Source organism: Hesperophylax consimilis, chromosome 14 (genome assembly GCF_061612785.1).
Source record: "Hesperophylax consimilis isolate HC1 chromosome 14, BYU_Hcon_1.0, whole genome shotgun sequence".
Lineage (NCBI taxonomy): Eukaryota > Metazoa > Arthropoda > Insecta > Trichoptera > Limnephilidae > Hesperophylax > Hesperophylax consimilis.
Genome location: NC_142849.1, coordinates 27,292,282 through 27,318,461, shown reverse-complemented (window position 1 = coordinate 27,318,461; position 26,180 = coordinate 27,292,282). Strand labels below are relative to the sequence as shown.

The 26,180-nt window shown below is 37.1% G+C and overlaps 1 protein-coding gene across 7 annotated transcripts in view; it reads left to right on the top strand.

Moving 5' to 3' along the window:
• The window catches only part of LOC149418136 (diacylglycerol kinase theta), a 130,599-nt gene that overhangs the window by 87,204 nt on the left and 17,215 nt on the right, over positions 1-26,180 (top strand). For 3 of the 7 annotated variants that reach the window (XM_089639674.1, XM_089639676.1, XM_089639677.1), the window contains exons 3-12: positions 2,934-3,036; positions 6,061-6,281; positions 7,179-7,347; positions 10,650-10,850; positions 16,304-16,522; positions 18,260-18,515; positions 19,356-19,558; positions 22,033-22,245; positions 23,839-23,982; positions 24,419-24,593. In XM_089639674.1, coding sequence (XP_089495800.1) covers positions 2,934-3,036; positions 6,061-6,281; positions 7,179-7,347; positions 10,650-10,850; positions 16,304-16,522; positions 18,260-18,515; positions 19,356-19,558; positions 22,033-22,245; positions 23,839-23,982; positions 24,419-24,593 — 1,904 coding nt within the window. The remainder of the gene's footprint in view (positions 1-2,933; positions 3,037-6,060; positions 6,282-7,178; positions 7,348-10,649; positions 10,851-16,303; positions 16,523-18,259; positions 18,516-19,355; positions 19,559-22,032; positions 22,246-23,838; positions 23,983-24,418; positions 24,594-26,180) is intronic. The other 4 variants (XM_089639679.1, XM_089639680.1, XM_089639675.1 and 1 more) reach the window with 3 other exon arrangements.

Sequence of the window (26,180 nt, the reverse complement as noted above, 5' to 3'; positions counted from 1 at the left end):
AAATAGAAAAATAAAATATATATACCAACATAAATAGAAAAATAAAATGGTGTTACGTGGAGAAAAATGTGTATGGCTGAATTATTAAAGATGGCCCACCATTTCCTAACAAACTATCAGTACATTCAAAATATATCTGAACACGTGTTCAAACAGCTGCGCTTATCCTAATAAATATAAAGACGATTTTTTATAAACACATGTTCCGACATCTTCGTAACATATTCGTGTTTTACCGACAGTGTGTTAGGAAACCTGTCAATTCATTCGTTAAAGGCCTGCAGTTTCATTTTTTACAGGAATTTAAATAATTCGACCAGATTTTCAGTAAGTTTTCTTCGTGTACATATGCATGTCGATTATTACTCTCTTATTATTTATGTTAATATATTAGTAGATACAAATAAATTTCTTGTAAAAAAACAACCCGGAATGTTTACAACCTCAAAACTTTAATCCGAATCATTCACAACGGGCGCAGCGACGGGTACACGACAGCTAGTTTACAATAAACATTTTGTTTTATCAGACTACTATATATTAGTATAAATAAATTACTTGAAAAAAAATACGCCGCTATGTTTACAACCTCGAAACTTTACTCCGAATCATTCACAACCCCGCGCAAGAGCCGGGTACACGACAGCTAGTTTACAATAAACATTTTGTTTAATCAGACTTCTATATATTAGTATAAATAAATTGCTTGTAAAAAAAATACGCCGGAATGTTTACAACGTCAAAACTTTACTCCGAATCATTCACAACGCCGGGTACACGACAGCTAGTTTACAATAAACATTTTGTTTTATCAGACTACTAGATGACATGTACCCGGCTTTTCTCTGCTTTCTATAATTATAATAAGCATATATTATATATGTGTAAAACTTCCGAAAGAAATTCTCTAAATAATATTGTAAATCCTATCAAAATCCGTTGCGTAATTTAAAAGAACTAAGCGTCCAAACAGACAGACGCGGATAGTGATTTTGTTTTATACAATTTAGAGATGTGATGCCTTGAATCTGTTACAATCGTAAGTACATTTAGTTGAATTTGAACAAAACGATATTTTAATAGCCCAGCTACACTACTCGCGAAGTTGATCGAAGTTGACCGAATACGATAGTGTGGGCACGAACTTCGCTTCGCTTCGGGCATCTTCGCTTCGCTTCGCAAGACTTCCGATTGTTGTCGGTAAATGCGCCCGAGTCAAAGGACTCGAAGCGTCACGGCATAAATAAACCAATCACTGACTGGTTGGACTGAGTTACTCGCGAAGTACACGAGTGTGTGGGCACGCACTTCGAACTTCGTCGAGGACTTCGTCGAAGCGAGTAGTGTAGCGGCCGCTTAAGAGGAAGCCGCAAGCCAAAAATGTGTATATTTTTAGTGTGCCTTATATCACCACGAATAAAGGTAATAAGCATACAAATCGCTTGGACAACGGAGTCTTGAAACGCTCGATTTTAGCACAAATTTATTTATTTTGTGATTAGAAGAATGTTGATCAAGGGTAACTATCACATATAAGCTTAGCGGTAATATTGTACATTTTAAAGTTGTTTCCTATATGTGTTCATACATTTATAATGAACAAATACATTTTTAGCAGTTTACGCTTATATTTTGTATAAAGTAATTAACGATTCTATTTGAATTCTACTCAAGAGAAACGATGGAAAAAGCTTCAATTTATCCAAAGCATATTTTTTGGTATTCGTAATATAAAGAAATTCGTTGTAAAGATTAATCGAAAATAGTGATTTAGCATTAAGTTTCAGGCACTAGTTTAAAACTCGAGTTAACCTCGCTTTTCAATACTTTAGTTCAGAAAATTGTTATTTCTGTCGCAAGCCGCCAATCTGAAACAATAGCAAAACTTATTTCTTATCCGATTCTGTTAAAATTATGTGTATAAATAGTTTGCGGTTAAAAACAAACTAAGTCATCCCTTTTCCGAATTACTTTTTATAACACTTTTTTAATAACTCTTGACACTCGAACCATCATACAGGGTTTTCCAATAAGAGGTGTCATTTTGATATTCAATCGTAAAAGATCAATGGTTTCGTTGCTTATGTGACACGTAGCGCCGTCTTGTTGAAAGTTTACGTTGTCCAGATCAATACCATCCAACTCCGGCCATAAAAAATCATTAATCATCTCTCAATAGCGCAATCCATTCACCGTAACTGTTGCTCCAGCCTCATTTTCAAAAAAGTAAGGTCTAATGACTCCGCCGGACCATAAACCGCACCAAACAGTCACATGTTGAAAATAGAGAGGCTTTTCAACAATAACTCTTGGGTTTTCCGAGCCCCAGATGCGACAATTTTGCTTTTTGACGAAGCCACCGAGGTGGAAATGGGCCTAATCACTCAAATGATTTGCATTTGATTCACTCAAGTGAATTTTAATAATTTCAATGCGTTGTTGAAGCGTGTATCGTTCCATTTTTATTAGTGGCGTAGTTTCTACTTGTCAAATGTCAACAAATTACAGCTTCAAAAGTAACATCTACCGAAATAGCGGGCTATTCAAAATAATACCTCTTATTAGAAAGCCCTGTAGTATTTCTTTGAACGACAACTTCAAAAATAAGTAAGATGTAGCACATTTTAGATACCTCGGAAGCATTCCAAAATTCCAAGGAAATTCACAATGTCGTTGGGACTTGTTGGTAAAAATATTTAAAAACCTGAAGGGTTAAAATCCTCAATATCCATTAAGCCGTAGCACATAGCTGTCATATCATGCAAATGACATCCAATCACACCAGCGCCATCTGCATCGAGGAATCCAGATTACTTGCCATTGAGCAGCATGCTTCTGTAGGCCATTCTTCAATCCAGACTTAGCACATTTAAATTGAATTGTTGGTATAAGTAGATGATATATGGTAATAATGCGGCACTGTGTTGTTTCAGAACCCTGTGGCACATTGCTGGTCGGAACCGGCGCACCACAAGCGGAAGTTTTGCACCGTGTGTCGCAAGAGACTGGACGAGACTGCTTCCTTGCATTGCATGAGTAAGTTACACCATAATGCTATTTGTATATGATGTGGAAGCGAATGGTAGAAGAACTTGGAGACGCCCGAGGAAACAAATACTAAATGTGTGGTAAAACCATGAATGGCCTTGATAAAAATATGCAGATCCGGAAAATTCTTCCGAATCGCAATTTTTTAATTAGGGGCCGTTCAAGTATTATGTAAGCACTATAGGGGGGCAGGGGGGGCTTTGCTTTGCTTATTTTTGATGACATGGGGGGGTGGGGGGGTCGAGATAGTGATTACGTCAGCAGTAGTTATTTTTTTTTACACATTGGCAACCCACACTTTGTCTATGTTTGAAAACCGAATACATATTCGGGGATTCCCACAAATAATTAATACGTTTAGGTACTCGCTTAAAAAACAGAATACATTAACAGAAAAATGCATATAGGTACCAATTTTTACGTAAGCATGGGAGGGGGGGGGGGTTAAGAGCTTAGCTTACTTTTGGTGACAAGGGGGAAGAGGGGGTAAATAATTGTAATAAATCTGCTTACGTAATACTTGAACGGCCCCTGAGGTGTTGCATCGTTTATTCTTGGGGATGAATATGGCATATTTTCGAAAGACTTGCATACAACGCGCGTCATCTGTACCTACGCAGAAGGAGATGACTTCAAAATTACCAAAGCCACCAAGGTTGTCAACATATTGCGCTAGATTCATCCTGGATGAGGTCTTGAACTTTCTTTCCTGAGATTTTTTTAAAGTTCTTTATCATTTTTACTTTTATTCAGCTATTATTCGAAAATCGTTAATTTATAATTCATAACAATCCAATGAAGTTCATGTCAAGAGTCAGAATAATAAAAGAGTATGTATGAGACGATATGTATGAGTGTGAATGAGGCAAGGAGTGTGTGCCAAGACCGAGTTGTTTAACGGCGTGATGTTTAGTTAGTTAAACTGAAATACTAGAACAGTTAGCACTATTTGATATATTTTTTGACTCTTCGGAGTCCCTACGAACTTGGGGGCCTTTGGACACATCCCCCTTCAACGTTTTGGAAAATACGGGCCTGTTGCCAACGTAGTTCAATTTATGACAACACAAGATAGTAAAAAAATACAAGATTCTGGAAATCACTGCATATCATATCAAGAATAATGAATATAAACGAAATTAATAACTTCCAGAAAAAGGGTAATTTTTTTAAATGTGATAAAATACGATGAGAAATCGTTTCTGTTTGTGATCAGAAAGTTTCAGAATAACAATAAGTTTCAAATCGATATTGTTTTGATCTCGAAATGTCGTAAAAGCTATCTACTGTTAAAATTTCTCTCTGGAAAATTGAAAATTCTGATAACGCTTGAATCGTGACAATTATGTAATTATTAGGTTATTAAAAATTATTAACAATTATTTTTAGGTTATTAAACCTAAAAAAATCACGATTTACGTATGGGGGTTTAGAGACAATGTAAAACGTATTGTTTTTTATGAATGTTCAGTCCGATTTTGCCTGAAGTTGTTAATTTGGTTGTCACAAGTCAGCGGAAGAAACATATTATTAAATCTCGAATGTAGTGAACGTTTGCCTTCACCTTGGCGTGGAATTGAGCTGCGATTCGCGAAAGGATTTCAGAGGAGCGAAGGAACTTACCGTAGAGAGCATGCGCGCGCGCACGCTCTCTGCCGGGAGAATGAATACTGAACACTAACGTAGAATGATGTGACTTTGAATAAATATCGGTTACGAGAATAATATTGAAGAAATAAATTCGCAATGCTGCGATTTGGATAATATTTTCAAAATATATGCACTTTGAGGGATAAGCGACATCTCTGACAGATTTGGCCGCGGTGGTATCGGGAACTACCCTTTCGTCCCCATCTACTTTCAATATTTTTAGTTGGTTATTATTGTAGTTCTCCATTTCGCCGCGGCAGATCTCTCGGGTGAAAGTATAGTACATCATAGTGATACTGTTGTTCGTTATTTTGTTAAATTTTCACAGATGGCATTTTTTTACATCGAAATGGAGGATAAAAATTAGTTTGACTAATAAATATTGAATATTGTATACACTTTGGGTGATTCAAATGGATGTTCAACTTATAACGTAACAACGACCAAAAATATTATTATATTTAGTTTCCTGTTTCCTTCCCATAATTGAAAAATTACAAGCAAAACAACCTATGGTTCCTTTTTTGTTGTTGTTTAATACCAATATGGAATAAATTAATCTTATTTGATCTAAAAAAACAAACAATATAATCGTATTAAGGCGATGCACAACGTCGTGTAATATTTTTAATTGAGCAGCTATCAATAGCAACCCTTACGTAAATGGCGATAAGGTTTAAATTCCCGCTTAACACCATCCGCCTGTTTTGATTTATGCAAGAAAAAAAAGGCCAAAAAGTGCATTTTTTTTTATTTTGTGGATGTTCAGGCATAAATATTTAATTTTTTTCCGATCATTTTATAAATCAACTTAATTTGCCACATTATAGGTACAATAAAATCATAACCGAAAATGGGTTCGTAAGTAGGAGATTTTGAACTTTAAAGCAGTATTCATAGGCCTATACATTATTTTTTTCTGGGCTTATAAAAAGACTTATATAAAAAATACTCGATTATTTCAAAGGCCAACATGTATTCTACTCGCAGTATTTAATTAAAGCATCTGAAACATTTCTAGGCGACCAAATTTTCAAACCAAAAACACATGATTTTGCATTACTATGTATGGCATCGCTAAAGATAAAACTTGTGGCTTAGTCGGGGAACCCCCTTCACGTTTGACAAGTGGTCACCAACGCCATTTTGAATTTATTATCATTTTCCATTCGAATTTCTAATATTGTAACGTGTCGGTAACCGTCAACGTTTGTTCTAATTGTGATGACTGTTATGTTTTATGCTTGAAGGCTGATCAAATAATGCAGCAATTTATTTTGTTGGATCTTGTTAAGAAAATGGTTAAACTTGCACTGGACGTATGATTTGTGCACTTATTTAATTGTGTACGGTCTGTTTCAGTCTGCGAGTACTACGTGCACAGCGAGTGCGCCGACTTTGCCACCCCAGACTGCCGCGAGAACGCAACATACGTGCCGGACGTGAAGCTCGCGGAGGTGCGCCATCGGCACCACTGGCGAGAGGGCAACCTGCCCGCGGGGGGCAAGTGCGTGGCGTGCAGGCGCGCGTGCTGGTCGGCCGAGTGTCTCACGGGGTACCGCTGCGAGTGGTGCGGCATCACCGTGAGTATATCCATCCTAGCTGGCTTTCTCCTAACCTAACCTGACGTAAACAACTGTTATTAGACAAATCTCACCTTGACCAGCTTCCATAAGCAATCAGGCCATAGGACCACTGTGCTGTGTCCTAACCTAGCCTTACTATCCTTAAAGGTCTTACACGCGATACCTAACTATGCCCTCCTACTGTAGAGCCAAAAACCATTGCACTCTCTAGTCTGGAGTATCGAGCACGGTCGATCGATAAAGGATTTATTGACTATGTCGGTAGCTTGTAATTGTTCTCGAGCATGACTGCAGTCGCCAACAAACAAACAACAGTTCACAACGACTGAGTGTTCTTAATTTATTCAACTTGAACTGTTGTTTGTACTTTAGCGATCTGCAGTGGTGCTCACCGATGATGATAAGTTACTGACATTATCGATAAAATGTGGGTGCTTGGCAAAGTCTTCTGATTTCACAGTTCTATAGTCAACTCTACAGGCATCTGAGCTTTCATCTCAGCAAGGTGGGGACATTGGCACCTCCTGCTATTAGTGCTTTCCACTATGTTTCTAAACACAACAGCTGCATATATCTCCTGAGGTGTTATGAATAAGCATGTAATTATAAGGGACAACTCAACCCAACCCGGCCAATAGTGAATTGCTGATTATCACTATATAAACCAGCTCCATGAGTGATACAACAAAAGACGAGTGCAGCAATAAGGCGGGAGCTTACTGGCGTTATTACCCTGTGGTGAATGTCTTCTACAGTGGTCTTAAGCCAAATAAAATACCTTCCTCTACTCTTTTTCCTTATAAATCCATAATTGTATTCTCTTTTTGACAGCTAAATACTTTAAAACACTTAAGTTTGTCGCATTTTCTGACCTGACTTGATTTGTGATTACAGTGCCATGGCGGGTGTCGCTGCATGGTGCCTCCGGAATGCACTTTCGGTATGCTGCAGCCCATCTACCTCCCCCCGCACGCCGTGTCTGTGCCGCGCGCGCCCGTCCCACTGGAAGCGCTCATCGGCGTGCAGCCACGCCCGCCGCCCATCCAGAGGGAGTACTCCTGCCGTGAGTTCACCTCCAACACCTTACTGTAGACTGAGTGACTTGGCCGGGTCCAACAGAGCCCAATTTGTGGCCAAACTGCGGCAAAATTTCCTAGTAGACTTCGTGACAGATGGATTCTACTCACTGTAAGAAAATGGCCAAACGGCAGCCATTTTGGTGTAATTACTGTAGACTGAGTGACTGAGCCGGGTTCTACTTACCAAACAAACTCTGTTCAATATGGCGGCCATCTTGGTGTAATTATCGTGTTCTGTAAGTCTTAGACTAGCGACTGGGTCGGGTTTTGCACACCAAAAGATTTCCGTTCAAAATAGCGGTGGCCATGTTTGAGCAATTTCCACCGATTGACTAAGCCCGGTTCTACTCTCGAACTCCATGCAAAATGTCCATCTTCGTCTAAATACCTGTCACCTTACAGTTACAAGGTCACCTTTGTGCAATTGCCAGAGACTGACTAACCAAGTCGGGCTCTATTCACCAAAAGAATTGCATTAATTTTAGTCTTAAAAAATTGTGACATTACACTTATAAGAAATTTTGGTATGATTATCATTGACAGATTGAGTAAGTCGGTTTCTACTCACCAAAACAACTAAAGAATGGCCAAACGTCGGCTATCTTGAAGTTAAGACTAGCTATCAGTAGTTGGTATCCTCTACGGGATTTGAACATTACAATATCTGCATGCTAGGTAAACATCTTTCAGAATATGAATTAATATAAAGTATTTTAATTGAGTCAGTGATAAATTACATCAAGATGGCCGCTTTTAACTAGTGGCGCCAATGTGTTTTCAAGTGTAACTAAATAATACAAATAGAATTATTAAAATTTATATTGTTGTGAGCTTTAAACTGTGGGTTTTTACTGTTCACTTCTCACTATCCAGAACAACTGGACTGGAGAAGTAATTTTACAGATACATAATATTGTTATGAAATATCTGTTTTCTTTGTTTGCTTATTGTTTTATTCTGTTTACAATGAAAGTAAGCAAAATTTAAAATATTATTCACCTGCAGGGGTTTTAAGTCTCTACGTTTTATGATGTCCGGGTGTTAATGTTACAGTATTTGAAATGGTTAAAACAATACGGTTAAATTAAAATAATGCTGTTCATTTTAAATGTCGGTAATCAAAAGTTGAAAAATTAATAAATTAAACAATTAAGATTCTACCTGCGCTTCAATTGAACTCTTGAGAAATTCATGAATGCTACTCGTTGAGATCAATTATCAGAGAAATCTCCAACAAAAAATAGTGATAAATAATAATCAGAACAAGAGAATCGAAAACATGTGATAATATCATCTATTTCCCCAAAATCTTGGTTATATATTACCTTTTAAGACTCCCAAGTATAAACCACACAGTAAAGCAAACACTGAGATCTTATATGGATATCAATCATTTTGAAACACTCCATTTCTGGAATATTTGTGGAATGTGGCAATTAGAGTGACTGTTGCAATCTTTGCGAGGTCTCCAAGATAAGCGAGCTATGTTAGTTTCTTGGTTCCTTCTGCTACCGAGAGAACATGATAAACATTTGGGCACATTGGCAACAGAGCAGATGAAATCCCGGAGCATGTAAAAAAAAACCATCTATGTCACATCGTTCCATGAGTTACTTCCTGTCTGTATCGTTATGCTGGATCCGTACTGCTCGGTACCCGGACCATCCTGTACTTGTTTATACTCATTGAATGCGCATGTCATAATGGAACTGGATGTCGTCTTTTCCCGCTTTCCGTGTGCCTGGCCACCCTACACATACGTGCGAGGACTTTGAATGGACTCATATTTATACATATCTTTAAACAAACGCTGTAGATAGAGTCTCACCAATCCCCTACGCTAAGTAACAGCATATTTTTAAGATGGAATAAGACAATACAAGTGTGGGATTTGATCCCATAGTTAGTCCAACAATCTTACCACTGGAATAACGAAAAACTCTGTATAGTCTTATGTAAATAGTCAACGGGGAGAGCAATTTCTCAAATTCTAGACAGACAGTTCCAATTTTAACTAATTCTATCACTTTGCACTACTTCTTCAATCGTTTTCTATGAATTTTCTTCTTTATTTCGTTGGCACGTTTTTGAAGTACTTATCTCGTCTTGTGAAAATATTGTAAAGTATTGCAACGTGTTAAATATAGGTACGTTACTTACGTTTATATTTAAACTAATACACAATTAATTCTCTTCTTAGTTAGTTTTTCAATCAACAAGGACTTACTTATATATGACCAGCTAGAAGTTACATATTTTTAAAGTTTATTGACGTTTTATCAAGGTTTGTAAAAGATTTTCTTTTTTACATGCAGAAAAATATTTGGTTAGAATATAAAAATGATGTTTGAAGATTTATTATTTGACTATGTATGCCCCAAGTTTTATAAAGACTCCTGGATCTTTGAATTATTTAAGTTTCATTAAGTACATATTTTTAAACACCTAGTTGCTTTGTAGCCAGAACATTATAATTATTTAGGAAATCATTCTTAATCATTTGTGCTTATTATGCTGAACACAAGTCATTTGAAGGCACCCAAGGCAAGAATAATTGAGTATGTCGCTTTATTCCCAGGTGTAAAATGTATTCTCTATTCGTTACTTTATACCAGTAAACTTTATTCCTACCTAAAATGAATAGTTTCAAATTTACACCAAATACGTAGAAGTCACATTAAATTGAATCCACTATTGAAGCTGTTTGATTTGTTCACAGCATAATGTCTGATATTTAAAACAAAAACTGATTGAACTAAACGAAGTCTAATTAATTTGTCTAAGTTTATTCTTCTGATAAATGTCTTAAAAACATATTATGTAAATTCAAGTTATTTATTATGTTGGATATTCATGGCTTCTAAATGTATTATTATTGCATTAATAAAGAGTTGGTATTATAAATGCATCATTGGTTGTGAACAAGTCAATCGGATGAACACTCTGACGACTTGTGAGCACACATTGTTACTGTGGACATTTCCAACAACAATATTCAACAGCATTCTCATTTAAAATCGTCAGAAGTTTTAAAATGAAATAACATAATAGTTACTGTAATACTGTAGTACATGCTGAATTATATCGTATAACATACTACTTTCAATGCAGCACAGCATTCATGCAAAGCCTCCTTGTGGTGACCAAAGAAACATACATGTATCAGGATGTACAGAAGATGATGTAGTTCAGGTATTAGGAGTGATGGTAGGATGGTGTATTGGTGTAGTGGAGGGGGTGCGGGCGTGCGGCGGAGGGCGGGAAGTTATGGAATGTGTTGGTTTAGCGGAGCTGCGCTCGCTGTCTCGCTGGGGCGGGGGTGGGGGCGGCGGCAGCTTGGCGGGCGGCGGGGGGCGCAGCGCCCCGGACGTGCGCGCGCCCCTACCACCCCTGGCCTGGGGTCGCTTCGTGCTGCCCTCCGTGCTGCGGAGACTGCTGCCGCGCGCCTGCGCCCCCCACTGCCAATATTCGCCCCCCTACTCAAGAGGTATACCCACTCATCCCCCGGGGACCCCTAGCTGAGCGCTGATAGATGTTCCCTCTATTCTCGCATCTTACTTTACAACAACCCTCTACCTATTATATCTCGGTGTCGGTACAGGGAACCAACTGACTTCGCTTATCCACTTATAGTGACAATTCACCACTATGATAGAAAGTGTCCATACATGGACTATAGTTCTGGACTGTAGCTCTATCGATTCACCTATGGTGCTAATGGAGAAGACCTGGTAGGGTGCGATTTGGAACTAGGCAACATCACCAAATACCCAATCACAACAATGGTGATCCTCGAAAGGTGAAAGGAATAAGTTAAAACAACATCCCAATCAAAGGGCCTATGGCCTGAACGCTTTCTGAAGCTATGCAAACAATCTCCGTAACAATAAAATTTAAATATGTTCTCAAGAAACTCAATGAGAGATTACAACAAAAAAATATTGAAGGTTTAAAAATTCCTTGTCTTGAATTGAAAATTAATTGGACTACAATTATTCACTACTATGCCAACTTCGTCTACTGACTAAAGTAACTCTGCCTCGCTACAATGCTTTATGAACTATCATTATGGATACATTACAACACAAGAAACCTATTCACTGCGTTCAAATTTTAATGTTTATTTCCTCACTTGACAATGTTTTTAAATGTTATGCACTGTAATTAAATAGTTACTTATTTAAAGGGCTGGCCCTGAGCCAAATGGCGCCTGGCGCTGTGTTATGTGTTAGGTGGTACATATTATCAGGGCCTTGACTCCTTTGCTCCTTGGTGCCTTGGCAAGTGGCGCCCGGAGCAGACTGCTCCAACTTGTTACCCTGTACTTACTTGTTAAACCACCGTAAACAGTCATAAGTTTTAACTGTACGCAGTAAAAATGCGTATATGGCACCTCTAATACAAACACCGGGATATAATAGGAAACTGTGTTGGTTAGACATTTACCAACATATATTTAACATTCTATTGATAGAAGTTGCAACCAGTGGCGGCTCGTGACTGTTGGGTGTACTAGAGTGCTAATATTACAAAAAATGGCATTATTGATGTTGTCTTCTTTTTGCTTTCGAAATTTCGGTTTTTTGTGCGAAGATTTTCAAGAAATACGTGCGGCGCTCTTAATCGAAAATCTTCGTACAAAAAACGAATTTTCGAAAGAAATTAAAAAATCCTCTTCGATTAAACAACATCAATAATGTCGAATTTTTTTAAACATAGCACTCTATCACACTCAAAAGTCACATGCCACCACTGGTTGAAATACAAACTACATACTTATATAACTTTAGTGAGAGGGAACATCTAGACAAGTATAAACCCCAAATGAACATGGAAAACTAAATAAAATAGTCATATTATTGGCAGCAATCTATTTGTCACTGAAACAAAACAGTTCTCCATGTGTCTTGTGCGTGACCAACACCAACCGATCCCTCTTTTCACAAGAAGCTGGAACCAACCGAAACTAAGTGTTATATTATGTCACCGAGTCGAATCCTGATAAACCTTGAAAATTATAATGCAATAAACATATTGACTATATTGTTAATAAATACAGAGATAATATAGTGGCACCACTGAAATATTGACCACAGTGGAATCAGGAACTATAGGGAACTAAATTAATTATTGTATTTTCTGATTTCATCACTGTCAATTTGTCGGCTGGTGAAGAATGTTGTCGTTCAAATTTTATGGCAATTGGTTTCGGTCGGTGATAATCATAATCATAGATGGAGTAAGAAGATAGATTGGTTGGTGTTTAATCCAAGTTTAGGTTGTGTAGGGTGGGCTAGGGATGTTTGGCTGTGTGTTATGTTTGGCTGTTTGATTCCTGCAATGCTTTGCTTTTGCCGTGCTTTTGTTTCCGGGTCATCTGCTTTAAGTCACCGCTGAGAGTCGAACCCAACTAACTACGAGACGGACTTAGTACAATAGATATCACACTTAGTTTTACTTAGTGTCACTGTTTTTATTACTCCAAACTCAGCGTCGTGGGCACAGTCCTCTGTAAGCAGGTCCTCCATCATGACCCAAAATTTCTTTCAGCATGGGAAGATACATGGTTTAAGGCATTCAAATATTGTTACCCAGGAATGCAATTTTATTAATGAAACCCTTTTTTAAAAACTACTATGATTTGTTTTCTTTTTAACCCATTGGCATACTTACAAATTATAAATGATAAACTTTATCGCCCTTGGGGTGATTTTTCACGAAAACGACGCTATATAAATTAGCCAAATATTATTTATACATATAGCACCGTTTAGTCGATAGTTTGTGCATCTACATACTGCCAGTGCCCTCTGCTGGAGCATTTTGAACCTGTAAGATTCACCTAGACTGAGCAAAAAGCCTCAAAACGCTGGTTTGCCGTTGCAAACTTTGATAATATATAATCCACTCAAGCGATTTTTGGCATATTATGCCAAATTTGCAAAAACGCTTTGAGCGATCGCTCGCCATAATAAAACCTAAAAATACAGGATACACGGCGACTTCTAGGTGTATACATATTGGCTTTAAACCGTAGATATGTAGTTTCCTTAAATGCGTGCAGTACAAACAGGGGTTGCAGGTGTAAAAAGTGAAAATATTATTGAGCATAGAGTAACTGTTTATCATATGCTTTTTATGAAACATTATTTACAGGTTTCTTTACTACTTAAAAGTGGGTGGGACTAAAATAAAGGATGAATAAGAAAACAGTTTTCTGAAAGGATTAAATATTTAAAATATTGTGTCATATTAACACACTTCATGCGGGCGAAAACAAGGAACCCATTCGTGAAAATGGATTTTGTTTTAAACAGCTCTTCTCTAAATAGTATAAAACAAAATCGCTATTCCCGTCTGTCTGTTTGTTCGCTTAGTTCTTATAAACTATGCAACTGAGTTTGATAGGGTTCTCACTATTACTTAGAGAATTTCTTCCGGAAGGTTTATATATATATATAATACATGGATATTATATTTATTGAAGCAACACGAGGTACTCGTCAGCTAGTTGAAAATAATACATGATTTGAATTAAAAAATAATTTACATATTGTCTGAAATTAAAGCCTACTTTTGTAATACAATTAAATTCCAAAAAACTTAAGTTAAAGTCAATGTTGGGCCATTCGATGTTTTATATGGACAAAATGTGTGTATTTTATTACATTACAAAAAAATTGTTTTCCTTTTCGCAAAAATCATTACATAAAAAAACAAAAATCTTCGGTGCGATAAATGTAATGATGTATTACCCGTTAACATTTTTAAATATATATACATATAGTTGGGACCCTTACAAAGAGATTGATATTAAATATTTATAAAAAATTATCAGACAGCAATGCCTTTTTCGCCATTCAAGTAGGACCGTCGTAAAAGGTTGAACTACCTCCCCCCCCCAAAGTGTGTTACGTTTAGTTAGTATTATCGGAAACTCAAAAATTGATATGCCAATGGGTTTACAAAAGGACAGACTTGTTTAGATTTATTTGACTATTACCATGGTGTTATGATGACTTGTAACCATATACGGAATGATAGAAATAAGTGTTCATAGGTACGGGTAGTTATTACGAAGCATGTAATGGCGTGAGTCTACTCATCTCTTTAGTTTGTAAATTTAAAGTTTTAATGCAACAAACAATCACTAGCATCAAAACGAATATTATGTATGACTTTGAATTAATGGAATAGTTTATTTTTATTTATGTATTTCAGAAGATTTGTTGAAATTCAGAAAACATGTTGAAAAGTGTTTTGATTTGGGATTTGCACTCTGTTTTTTAAAAGCATGCAGGGCACTTGTGTTTCATTTCAGAATAAAAACATTGAAAGCATTTACTTTAATTTAAGAATTATTAAACTAAGTTTAGTGTTTATTATTAATGGAATGGTAAATTTATTGTTTAGCAATACATGTTTGCATTATTTCATGTATCAACATAAACATTGACCTATTTATAAATAGGTTCCATTGCTGTAATCAACTAGTGCATGAATTACAATATTATTATGTTTTAACTTAGATAATAAATGTGTAAGGTGTTTAAAAATATTAAAAATAATTTCAAAATGCTAAACTAAAGCTCAAAGTAGAAAATATAAATAAATAACCAATTAAAAACAATTTAAACCTCAGCAATATGTATTAGAAAATATGAATTATTATTGTACTCAGCCCAGTGGAGATTTGTGTCTTAGCTTTGGTGTTATGTTTTAAGGTGTGATTGATTGACAGCTCACATGTCCATGTGCCTAAATGTTTGTATGTTTTCGCTTTTAAGTAACATTCTTAACTACTGTCTAACCTAGATGATAATATTTTGTAATCTTCACAAACTTTCAATCAAATACCTACTTACCCTATATTATTAATTAAACCTCCTCTTCGCACATAAACTATCTTGACTTCTCTGACTTCCATCATGGAACTTCTCACCAATGATTTCCGTGCAAGTGTTATTTACAGTTTTTTTCGTTCCCACAAAATAGAATGAGAAAAACTACACCATAAAACAGTTAAGCCATCTCGAAAACAAACGTAAACGAATTTTCGGTGGTTAACTTTGAAAGAAGGGTGATTTTTAGTGAATAATGTCCCCGATGCCAGCCCCGGTGAACTAAAATCAAAGGCACGGGGTACTATGAAAGGAATAAGGCGAACTTGAGAGACAACACAATAAGAGCTAGGAGCTCCGCTAAAAACGGTGTGGCTAAAATGCTTAAATGTTTAAAATGCAATATAACAAGCAGTACACCTCTTCAACACGAAACAAGAACAAGCTTTTTTTCTAAAACTGTCATTATTTAAGTCAAACCCAATTACAGTTGAACATTGTGATTGACTCATTTGAATGTAGTTGGTTTATAATCTAGCTCTTCAATAATAAATAGCTTTAAAAGTTGTCAGTGACAATTTTATTTTTATCTTTCAATCGGCTGGTAATTTATTCTTCTATAATTTATGAGTATAACCTTCAAAAAGTTATTTCAATAAAATTTAAGATAACGTCCTCGAAAAACAAATATCTTTGAAAGCTTGTAATAATACCAAACACTTCAGTCTAGTTGGATTAAAATATAGTCCTACAACAACAACAAAATAGCTTTGAAAGTAGTTGTCAATAATGACAGTGGTTGTTTGTCAATGACAGTAAAGTTAGTGATTCTAATTTTAATCACTTTTATCAGAACGATATTAGTATATGATCTAGCCCTGCAAAAACAAGCTAAGCTAAAACTAGCTGATAACCGTAAAATTGTGTTTGACTCTGATTTAAAACAACGCAAACGGAATCAAGATCTGGGAGAATTATATAAACCAACCAATGACAATTATTATAGTTATTGAATCTAAGTAATTTCTTTATAGATCCCTTCTATCATATTACCAATCCTGTAAAAAATGGTTTCTGATCCTTTGCATTACTCCTCCAGCGCGCAGCATCAGTGAGGAGTTTAGCAGTGGGGGCGGGGGAGGGCCATGCGGCACTGCGGGGGGCGGCGGGGGCTCGGGGGGCGCGGGCGGGGGCGCCACGCCTGACCAGAGCCCCTCCCCGCGGCCGCAGGAGGAGCAGGCCCCCATGCAGGCGCCCCAGCAGGCGCAGTCCTCACAGCACCACAAAGGCAAGGGGGAGAAGGAAGATAGGGATGAAGGTATGTGTACTCTTTACAATTATACTAGTTTAAGATGTAGATTCATTCATGCTGGATCATATAGGCCGGCAATCTGTGGCGGCTCGTGACTTTTGAGTGTACTAGAGTGCTAATACTATACAAAATGCCACTATTGATGTTGTTGTAGCAGAAATTTTTTTTGTATTAAGATTTTCAGGAAATCTGGCAATCAAAATCTGGAAATCAGGACACGGCCAAACTGAATTTCGCTGAAATTCTTTAAACGGAAATGCTAATTTTCGAAAAAAATAAAAGATCATTTTTACAACAACATCAAAAATGTCGAATACTTCAAACTGAGCACTCTATCACACTCAAAAGTTATGAGCCACCACTGCCAGCAATGCCACCGAAAGAAGGAACTTGCATGCGGTCTACAATTTTATGGAAACTGCTGAAAAGACAATACAAGGCTAGTCTTAAGCTTAAACCAAACGTACGTTATAATCTACGCATACATTCATATTATATAATATTATTAACCGTTTGAGTGCCAAAAAATTCATACATTTGCTTGTAAAACGCCACCAAAAAAACATTATTTTTTATGAAACTATATATTTTTTTAAAACCCCATAAATTCTTTGAATTTTCAAGGATTTTGATAAATCAAAATATGATATTGGTTTAGAATAACGCGGAGGAGGATCCCGAAGTCCAGGCGTTTCGAAAAAATGAGAATTTTCAGTAGAAAAATTGGTTCCGGGAGGTACATTTGAAAATGAGTAATTTCCGGTGTTACTCTCCATTTCTTGGTCACGATCCGAAGAATTACTGAAAATTCGCATCCTGCGGTTGGGAAACACAGGTATGACATCACTGACATCACTCTCATCAGAGCTACTCTTACTCGAACTTGAATTAGAGGAGTGGAAATCGTCGCTCCCGCTGTCAGACATTTCAGAGGACGCCCTCGACGTTATATTTTTTTAATTAACTAAAATAAAAAAAATAATAAATGAATCTGAAATTTAAACGGTTTACTACGATCTTACAACTATTAAGATAATATTAGAATAATATTTACCAACGCCGCAGCACCACACCCGACGTACGCGCGAATCAGAACACGACTGACGCAATCGACGGAAATCGACGATCGGCAATCTTCGTTAAAACACGAATCGACGAAAGTCGACGATTGGCAATCAAACGGTTAAGACAAATTATTTGTTTGCCCCGGAAAAACGCAACATGAACAAGAATAAATAGTTTTGTCCGTATAAAAACTCAATTCTTTATAGAAAAGCATTCAAATACAATATTGCATTGAATCACTGATACAGCAAGTGTGCCCGACCGTAGAATTTTCACAGCCACCTCTGATCTGGAGTCTCAAAATATCTGAAATAAACCCTTCTGACTCCATGCTGTAACAGTCAATCCATTTGACAAATTCCCCAATATTAATAAATGGATCTTTAGAGGTGGGAATGCTGTCCTTGTTCTACGGGTATTTCAATGGTACATAGTTGACATTTGTTACTTGAGAATGGGTCGCTCTTTCTTGTGTTCAATGGCTCTTCTGTGGAATGATTTGCAGAGGAGTTTCTTCCCTCCAACAGTTTAAATCCTTCCTGTCCTCACAAAGACCCTACACACAGCATACAAACAAATATGACACAGCCTCTTGTGCGGAATTCAAAATTAAAATAATAAAAGTACAAATTGATTATCAGGGTACCTCGGTAATAACATGTAATTTTTCAATTGCAGAAGTAATAAAAGTATATGATGGCAACCAGTCGCTGCGGCGGCGCATATTCCGCACGGTGTCCCTACCGCGCGCAGCGCCTGTGGAGGCGTGCCTGCGGGCCGCGTTGGCTGCGTTCCACCTGGCGGGCCGGCGCCCCGCCGCCTATCGCCTCACGGACGCACTGCACCCCGAGGAGCCTGCGCTGGTGGACCCCAACCCACTACTCAAGCTGACGAGGAGGGACAATAAGCGGCCCGCCATCTTCCTGCGATTCAGGTACACAACTATATTCCGCACAGTGTCCCTGACAATGAAATAAATAACTCCTTCTTCACAACAATACACTTTCCCCTTACGTCTTTTAAATTTTACACAACTGACTGCTAAACAACCATTTACCCTACACTGACCTGGAGGCCAACATCTTTTTTGTTATGTTCTAACTACTAGCTCACCTCGCTTCTGAACTGGAGGGGCGAACTTATTTATTATTATTATGTAATGAGCAGGCAGCATTCTGCTGATGCGCTCATATCCGATTTCACAACAAGTTTGACAGCAATTGAGTTGTTTTAAGTTTGAACTAAGTCCTTTCTTCTCTCCAATGTGAATCCGATAGAGCTTTGAATTGATTTATATTTGTTGCATCGATGACATGTTGTGGGAGTTTGTTCCAAGCATCCACTACTCTATTTGCAAGGAAGTGTTTTCTAGGATTAGATGCAAAAGGCGTTTTGGTAATTTTTTTTGAGTGTCCACGGAGATTTATATTTTTATTAGTAGTGAAGATTTCTTGGATGCTAGGGCAACTGTAATGTCCAGATAAAATTTTGAAAGTCTCGATCAAGTCACCCCTTTCTCTTCTTTCTTGTAAGGTTGGTAATCTTAGTTCCTTGAGTCTATCTTCGTATCGTAGATCTTTCAGAGCTCTTGGTATTTTAGTGAAACGTCTCTGTACTCTCTCTAACAGATTTATATCCTTTGCGAAGTAAGGACTCCATATTTGGAGACATCTCTTGGATGACCATATAAACTCAATGAGCACTAGAGCCATCTACAGCAACATTGCTGGAACTGCCTAAACTTTACTAATTTACCATTTGTATTATTTCCCAGGGACAAAGAGAACTCAGAAGGCGTGGTGCGCGTGTACCCGGGCCGCGTGATGTCAGAGGCGGCGGAGGTCACCTCGGTGCCGGTGGATGGCGACACGACAGTGGCCGATCTGGTCAACGAGGCGCTGCGCCGGTTTGGCGTTGCAGCCATCGTCACCGAGGACTACCGCTGCTCCGAGATGCTGCTGGACCGCGGAGGTACAGGTCTAAATGATCACCTTTCTACCTTACTAGTTTTAAACAAGTACAAACATAAGTTCTTCCCTTGATCTCCACCCACCGAGAAGAAGAAAGAAAGAAGTAGAAAACTTAAATATATATACGGTATATGTTTTTTCTTCTTCATATAATCCGGACCTCTTGAAGATCCGCATTAATAAATTCCTTCCTACAGCCCCTACCTTAACCTGCCTCACGATGCTACCCAACCGGGTGGCGATATCCCTATCGTTACACTATGCAGACAGGGGCGTTTCAAATCTTCGTTTAGGAATCACTAATATTGTCTTCAATAATTAAATATCAAAAACTTATTTTAATGGTTACGATTTGAGATTTTCATGGTCAAAAGTATTATAGTGATTAATTTTGAATTATTAATCGTTGGCTAAAGAAGAAGATAGTGCAACAAGGCAAAACACCCCACAATTAAATCACTATAATTCATAAAGTTTAATTTTATTTTAACCCCTTCAGTGATCATTAAAAAATTAAAAAATGGGAAAACATTTATTTATTTTTTATTTTTCATTTTAAATGAAAGACAAACATTCCCGGGTTACGAATAACCTGATAATATTTGAAAATCTCCTACTACCACCAGAGAAAGCTGAAAATGTTGCTTGTGTTGTGATGGAGGACTTAGCCGGCCGAGGAATTGAACACACTACGCCTGAGTGGGACCCAAGCGCGATGTCAACTCGGCCACCGACCGGTCAATTTTTCATTTGTTTTCATATTTATTTTCAACCGAGTATATTCAGAAGCCGTCTTTTAGCAGGTAAAGTTTTTCAGAGTTATCTCGGGTGTGGGAATTTCCGCACATAATAGCCGCCTGAGTATACTCAGACTAAGTCCTTACGCGGTTAAAGAAAAACATTCCCGGGTTACAAACAACCTGACAATATTTGAAAAACTTCTGTTACCATCGTTATAAGGGGATGTTTTTGCTTCTGCAATGATGGAGGAATTAGTTAGTAGAGGAATTGAATCCACTACGCCTCGGTGGGAACTTTGTGCATTATAGTCAACTCGGTCACCGACCAGTCGTCATGTATGTAAATATATCGAGAACTCGACTATTTTGGAGCGTGTGAGTCTCCATATTCCTGATGACTATATCTTCCTGATATCTTAGATAGTGTCATCATAGATTACTCTATCTTCCTGCCTGTAAGACCAACCTGCCAATGGTTCTCCCGGTGGGGAGGAGTAGAAAAAAAAAAAATCTCTTTCGATATCGATATATTTTGCATCAAAAGGGAAATACTATTGACTCTTGAAATTCCTCTTTTCATTGAAATATATATATAGAGACACTCTTTCATAGTATTAATGATATTTTCGCAAATTAAAGCGATAAATGGTGTTTTTAGCAATAATAAAAAAGATTTTTTAGTCGCTATAATCTTGTATTGACAGATCGTAGAACGAACATGACACACTCTACTGTAGAAACATGTGCCATATTGAGTTTCAATCATTAATACCATAAACATGTTTCAAGTGATTTTGCTAATTTAATTGTTTTTCCTCTCTTTCCGACTCCCATTCCTTGACGTTATCCTATTTAGCCATAAACGCTATGAAAACCCAAAATAAAAGCTATAAAAGCAATTTTTTCAATAATTAATGCTACATTTCTTAAAAATTAAAGCTATGAATGGGTGTCTATATTTATATATATTTTTTTTGTATTTGAAAATCTTTTATGTTTTAAATTTTTTATGTTATTTCTTACATACATTAAATCTAAATTTGTAATCTGTTAGAAATTTAATAAAAAAATATTATTATTTCAAGTTAGTTCGATTGGATTCTCATTTGGACAGAAGATAGGATTGCTTATTGTGAAATTGCAGTGCGTCAGCAGAATGCTGCCTGCTCAATAACTAATAATATTACCATTTTATTTTCATACCTCCATCCATAGATAACAGAAACAAAGGAGTTGGATCATGAGCGCAGTTTGGTTGTAGCTCAATAGTTGGCATGCTTCCAAGCAATGCCTACCTTTGCTTCAAGTTCAATCTATGTAGGCATTAATAGGATATTTTCACTGCTTTTTATTTTATTTTTATGTTGACGAATAAATTTTCCATAATAATTTAAAATGTCCCATTTTCGATTTGCCGCTAAAACGACATGTTCATTTTAAAAATATTTTTCCAAATACAAAATTGATTTCTATTTGTAGCATTCATTATTTGTAATTCCGATCAATATTATCTGAAAACAAAAGTCAAATTTTAGCAATTTAAAAATAATAATATTTTAATACATATTATAATTCACCAAAGAAATATTCCTAACTAAAACTAACGAGTAATGGTCATGTAATGGTTAAGCAAAATTTTCCAAAATAAATTTTTGCATCTTCGTTTATTCTAAGTAATACTTCATCAAAATGTGTCTAATGCCTTTATAAACCGATATTAATTATTGAAATTCCTTTGCAGTCACGGAACGCGTGCTGGGTTTAGACGAGCGCCCCTGGGAGATAATAAAACGCATTGGACGCGAGAGCATCCGTCAAGCTGAGCTGCTGCGCTTTTGCCTGCAGCCGGCGCTCGATCCCCACGGGCCCCGCCTAGCGCTCTTTGTGGGCAACCTGCCGCCCGGCCTGTCGGAGCGGAACTACGAGAATATGCTCATGGAGTTCCTGGGCAAAGGTATAAACATACTTATTTCTAATCATCATCAGGAGCTAAATGGTGGGTTTTGGCCTCCTACACAAATGTTTTCCACAGGCTAGAGTGCCTTGTCATTCCTCTCCAGTCTGCAGAACTTTTCATCCTTTCAATTCACGTAACTTTTAAACATCATATTCCAGGGTTAGATATGACCTCCTCCACGAACACCTTTGGTCGTAAAATGCAAAGGTTGGAACTCACTACTTCTAATACAAGTATTACATTTTGTCTACATTTTCAAAGTTGCTACGCAGTTCAGGGGGTTTAGTACGGTCAAATCGATAACTTAACAATATTGGATTGATAAGGCCAACTGCTGACGATTTCAGATCGATTTCCCGAGTATGATTGCGCTTATTAGGCTTATCGATAGCCAAGCCGATATTGACAACAAAATATATAAGAAATCGCTCTACAACGGCAATAGTGGCTGGTATTGTCTATTGTCAATCTGCATTCCTAAACGTCAAACGCCTATGTGCATACAGATAAATTGACAGTTTCGAATTGAAATACATTCACGTTAACATACATTAGTTGACGTTTGTCTAACGGCTGTCTGAATATTTTTATCAATTGCTGACCATACTTGCTCATACCGCCTAATGTTGCCTAGTCAGAAGGATTTAGTCAATATCGTAATGATATATACGGTTTTATTGAATGACCGCATTAGGGCTACAGAAGCTCACCGACCGCTCCAGCTTTTAATCATCATCACTGCACTTCAGCCCCCTCCACAAATGTTCTACTCTATCAGCTATCCCTTCAGTCTTTAGTCCTCAGCAGAGGCGGCTCGTGGCATTTCACTTTTAAAATGTTTGTGGTATCTAATATAGGTGTAGCAAATTAATTAATGAGGATACTGCAATACATTCACTCCAGTTACATTTGTAAAATAATTGAATATATAATACCGCTTCGTCAGCATTCTCAAAATAATCTCGAGAGCAATTCATCGCTGAAAATCTTGCGAAAGTGTCTAAACTCACCGAGCACTAGTGCCTATGTGTGAATGTTGTAGCACTAAAATTGTAAATCAGTATTCCTAAATGAATTCATTACAGACGCCTTAGATTAAAATGCAAAATTCACATTAGTGCAAGGGATAAGTTATATATCTGCCCTGCTCCAACACATAATTTTCCATTATGAGCGTAATTTGTCTCGCTCGTGTCACCGTTTCGGTGGATCAAGCTATCTCCATACTGGCCGGTGATGGTCCCATAGTGTGGAAAAACAAAGTTTTGTGCACATTGGAATATGCACAATTCTATTCTTCTATTACAAGTTTCCACTTGCGCGGGAATCTTGTAATAAAAGATAGCTCAAATAACGACCTGGTGAGAATTATGACTGGAGTGTACTTTTGTATATCGATGGCTGGGGCACAACCACCTCTGGTCCTCAGTTCTTCCCGTCGTACTCAAATCCTCTTCTGCACAGTCAGCCTACCCCTTCCTCGGTCTTCCTATTACTGTGGCACCCATTTTGTCATGATTTCCATAAATCTCAGTAGTTTTAAATGATTTTAACTCATTACTGATATATTTTTTAATTTTGTGCCCACAGAGAACAAGTTTTCAACAATTGGACCAATATATTACGAGTACGGATCAATGGTGATCACGTACGAAGACGCGAACCGGGCGGTAAAGGCGCTCATGGCGTTACGAGAAGCCAAACTCGAAGACAAACAACTAATGGGCATGTCAGGTGAATCAATTTTTATTACATTACTAGTTTATAAGAAAAATATACCACCTGTTATGAATAACACATTTAAAAATATACCAACAGATGTTTTCAAAAGAATTGCCATAACATTTTAATTATAAATACATATTGTTTGGATGTGTGACATTATTTTATATCCCAAGAAAGCAGAATCAAATTTTAATAAAACACGAAGACAATGAGTATAACAGTTACTAACACACCTAAATGATAAGTGTAACAGTTACTTATACACCTAAACGAATGTAACAGTTACTGACACACTTAAACAGAGAGTGTAATGGTTTATAATAACCTTAAAACAGAGTGTATTACACAAAGTACGTACACTTCCCTGACACTCACACTAAGCCTATATGCTTTTCAAGTTTGTAAAAAACCTGATCTTGACTAATATTGAGGTTATGTCGCCCAGTCCTGTTGCTTCCGAGCATCGAGCCATCCATGGTGCCGGCGGGCGTGAAACCCCTGCTGGTGTTTGTGAACGTCAAGTCGGGGGGCTGCCAAGGACTGGAGCTCATCTCCTCCTTTCGGAAGCTGCTCAACCCGTACCAGGTCTTCGATCTAGACAACGGAGGACCACTTCCCGGGTTGGTATAATTGTATATCTTAAAAGTAAGGATCAACTAATGCTATCAAATTGCATATATCTTTAAATGTATATGTACCTAAGAACCTATAACTATCTAAGTATTATTATTCGTGAAAAAGGATCACAGAGATAATAAGAGTTAATAAAATAACATGAAATCACTGGAAGATAATGAAAATACGTTACTAAGAGGGTATTTTAGCGGGCCGTTCATATAGCTATTTTATTTGTACACACATATTCTCTTAACGACTATCCTTTTCATAAGGAGTGCTACATTTTTTGTTCGATAACTATGAATGACGTGTTATTATACTGCTGACCGCTGACAGGAGGTTATAGGAAGGTTTGATAAAATGTTGGGGGTTTGAGCCTTGTTTCAATGAAATTCCATACGGCCGGTAGGTTTTTCAGTAATTTTTAGCAATGGTTTTATGTTGTCGGCTTATGTTGTCAAGGTTTCTATCAGAACTGACGAACGTAAATATTTCTCATATCGAGCAAAGAGCAACTGAAATCACTCATGGTCACTGATGTATTATATGGGGTGTGTTTTTATATATCTATTTTAAGTAAGAGCAACTTTTAACATATCTTTTCCATTCACATACATTCTAATATCATAATATGCATATCATCATATAAATTCATTGCTACTAGTGGCGTTCCGCAAGAATCACATTTAAGACCGATCTTGTTTTTGTTACTTGTTAAATATATTTTCTATGATGTTCATGTCCTAATGTTTGCAGATCATCTAAAATTATTTAAGGCAAGAAGATATGTTAATGATTGCCATATTTTGTCAAATAACTTGTCCAAACTTTTTATATGGTGTCAATAGGGTTGCCAGATGGTCCATTTAAAAAAACCGAACATTTTTTATCAAAGATATTCTTTGTTTTTTTTGGTACAATTTGTCGAAAATCAAAGGGTCCTTTGATAATCATACACCCCTTTGATTTTGGCCAAAACAAACAGAGAAAATTTCTCAGGGTGAACACAATGAAACACTTAGTAAACATTGAAACTTATATTTATTATCGCTATTGGTAAGCATAAAATCACTTTTTAACGTATCTGCCACTAGATGTACTGCTTTAAATAATCGTTTATTGTCTGAAATTGTATCTTTAAATTCAGTGCAACTGACATTTAAATTGTAGAAAACACTAATTCGCTTTTTACGGTATTCACACATAGTATATTTCTTTCGTCAGTCCATACATTACCCATTACACTAAAATCTCTTTCTACGAAGGCATTGGAGACGGGAACACTGCACATATATTGTACCATTTTCAACAGATTTGAGCAAGTCTTGCTACCACCTGCCAGAATCGCTCACGGCTTTTGCTCTGTAAATTATCTCATGAGTGAGGTATATATGTGGCATATTTAAAAAAGAAAACGGACATTCTATTGTCCGGTTTTCCAAAATTTTCTAGACCAGACAGCCATTCAAAAAACCGTACTGTCCGGTCCAAAACCGGACATCTGGCAACCCTAGGTGTCAAGTTATCATAATAACTTACATCTCAACATAAACAAATGTCAAATTATGAGGTTTTAACGAAAAAGGAAT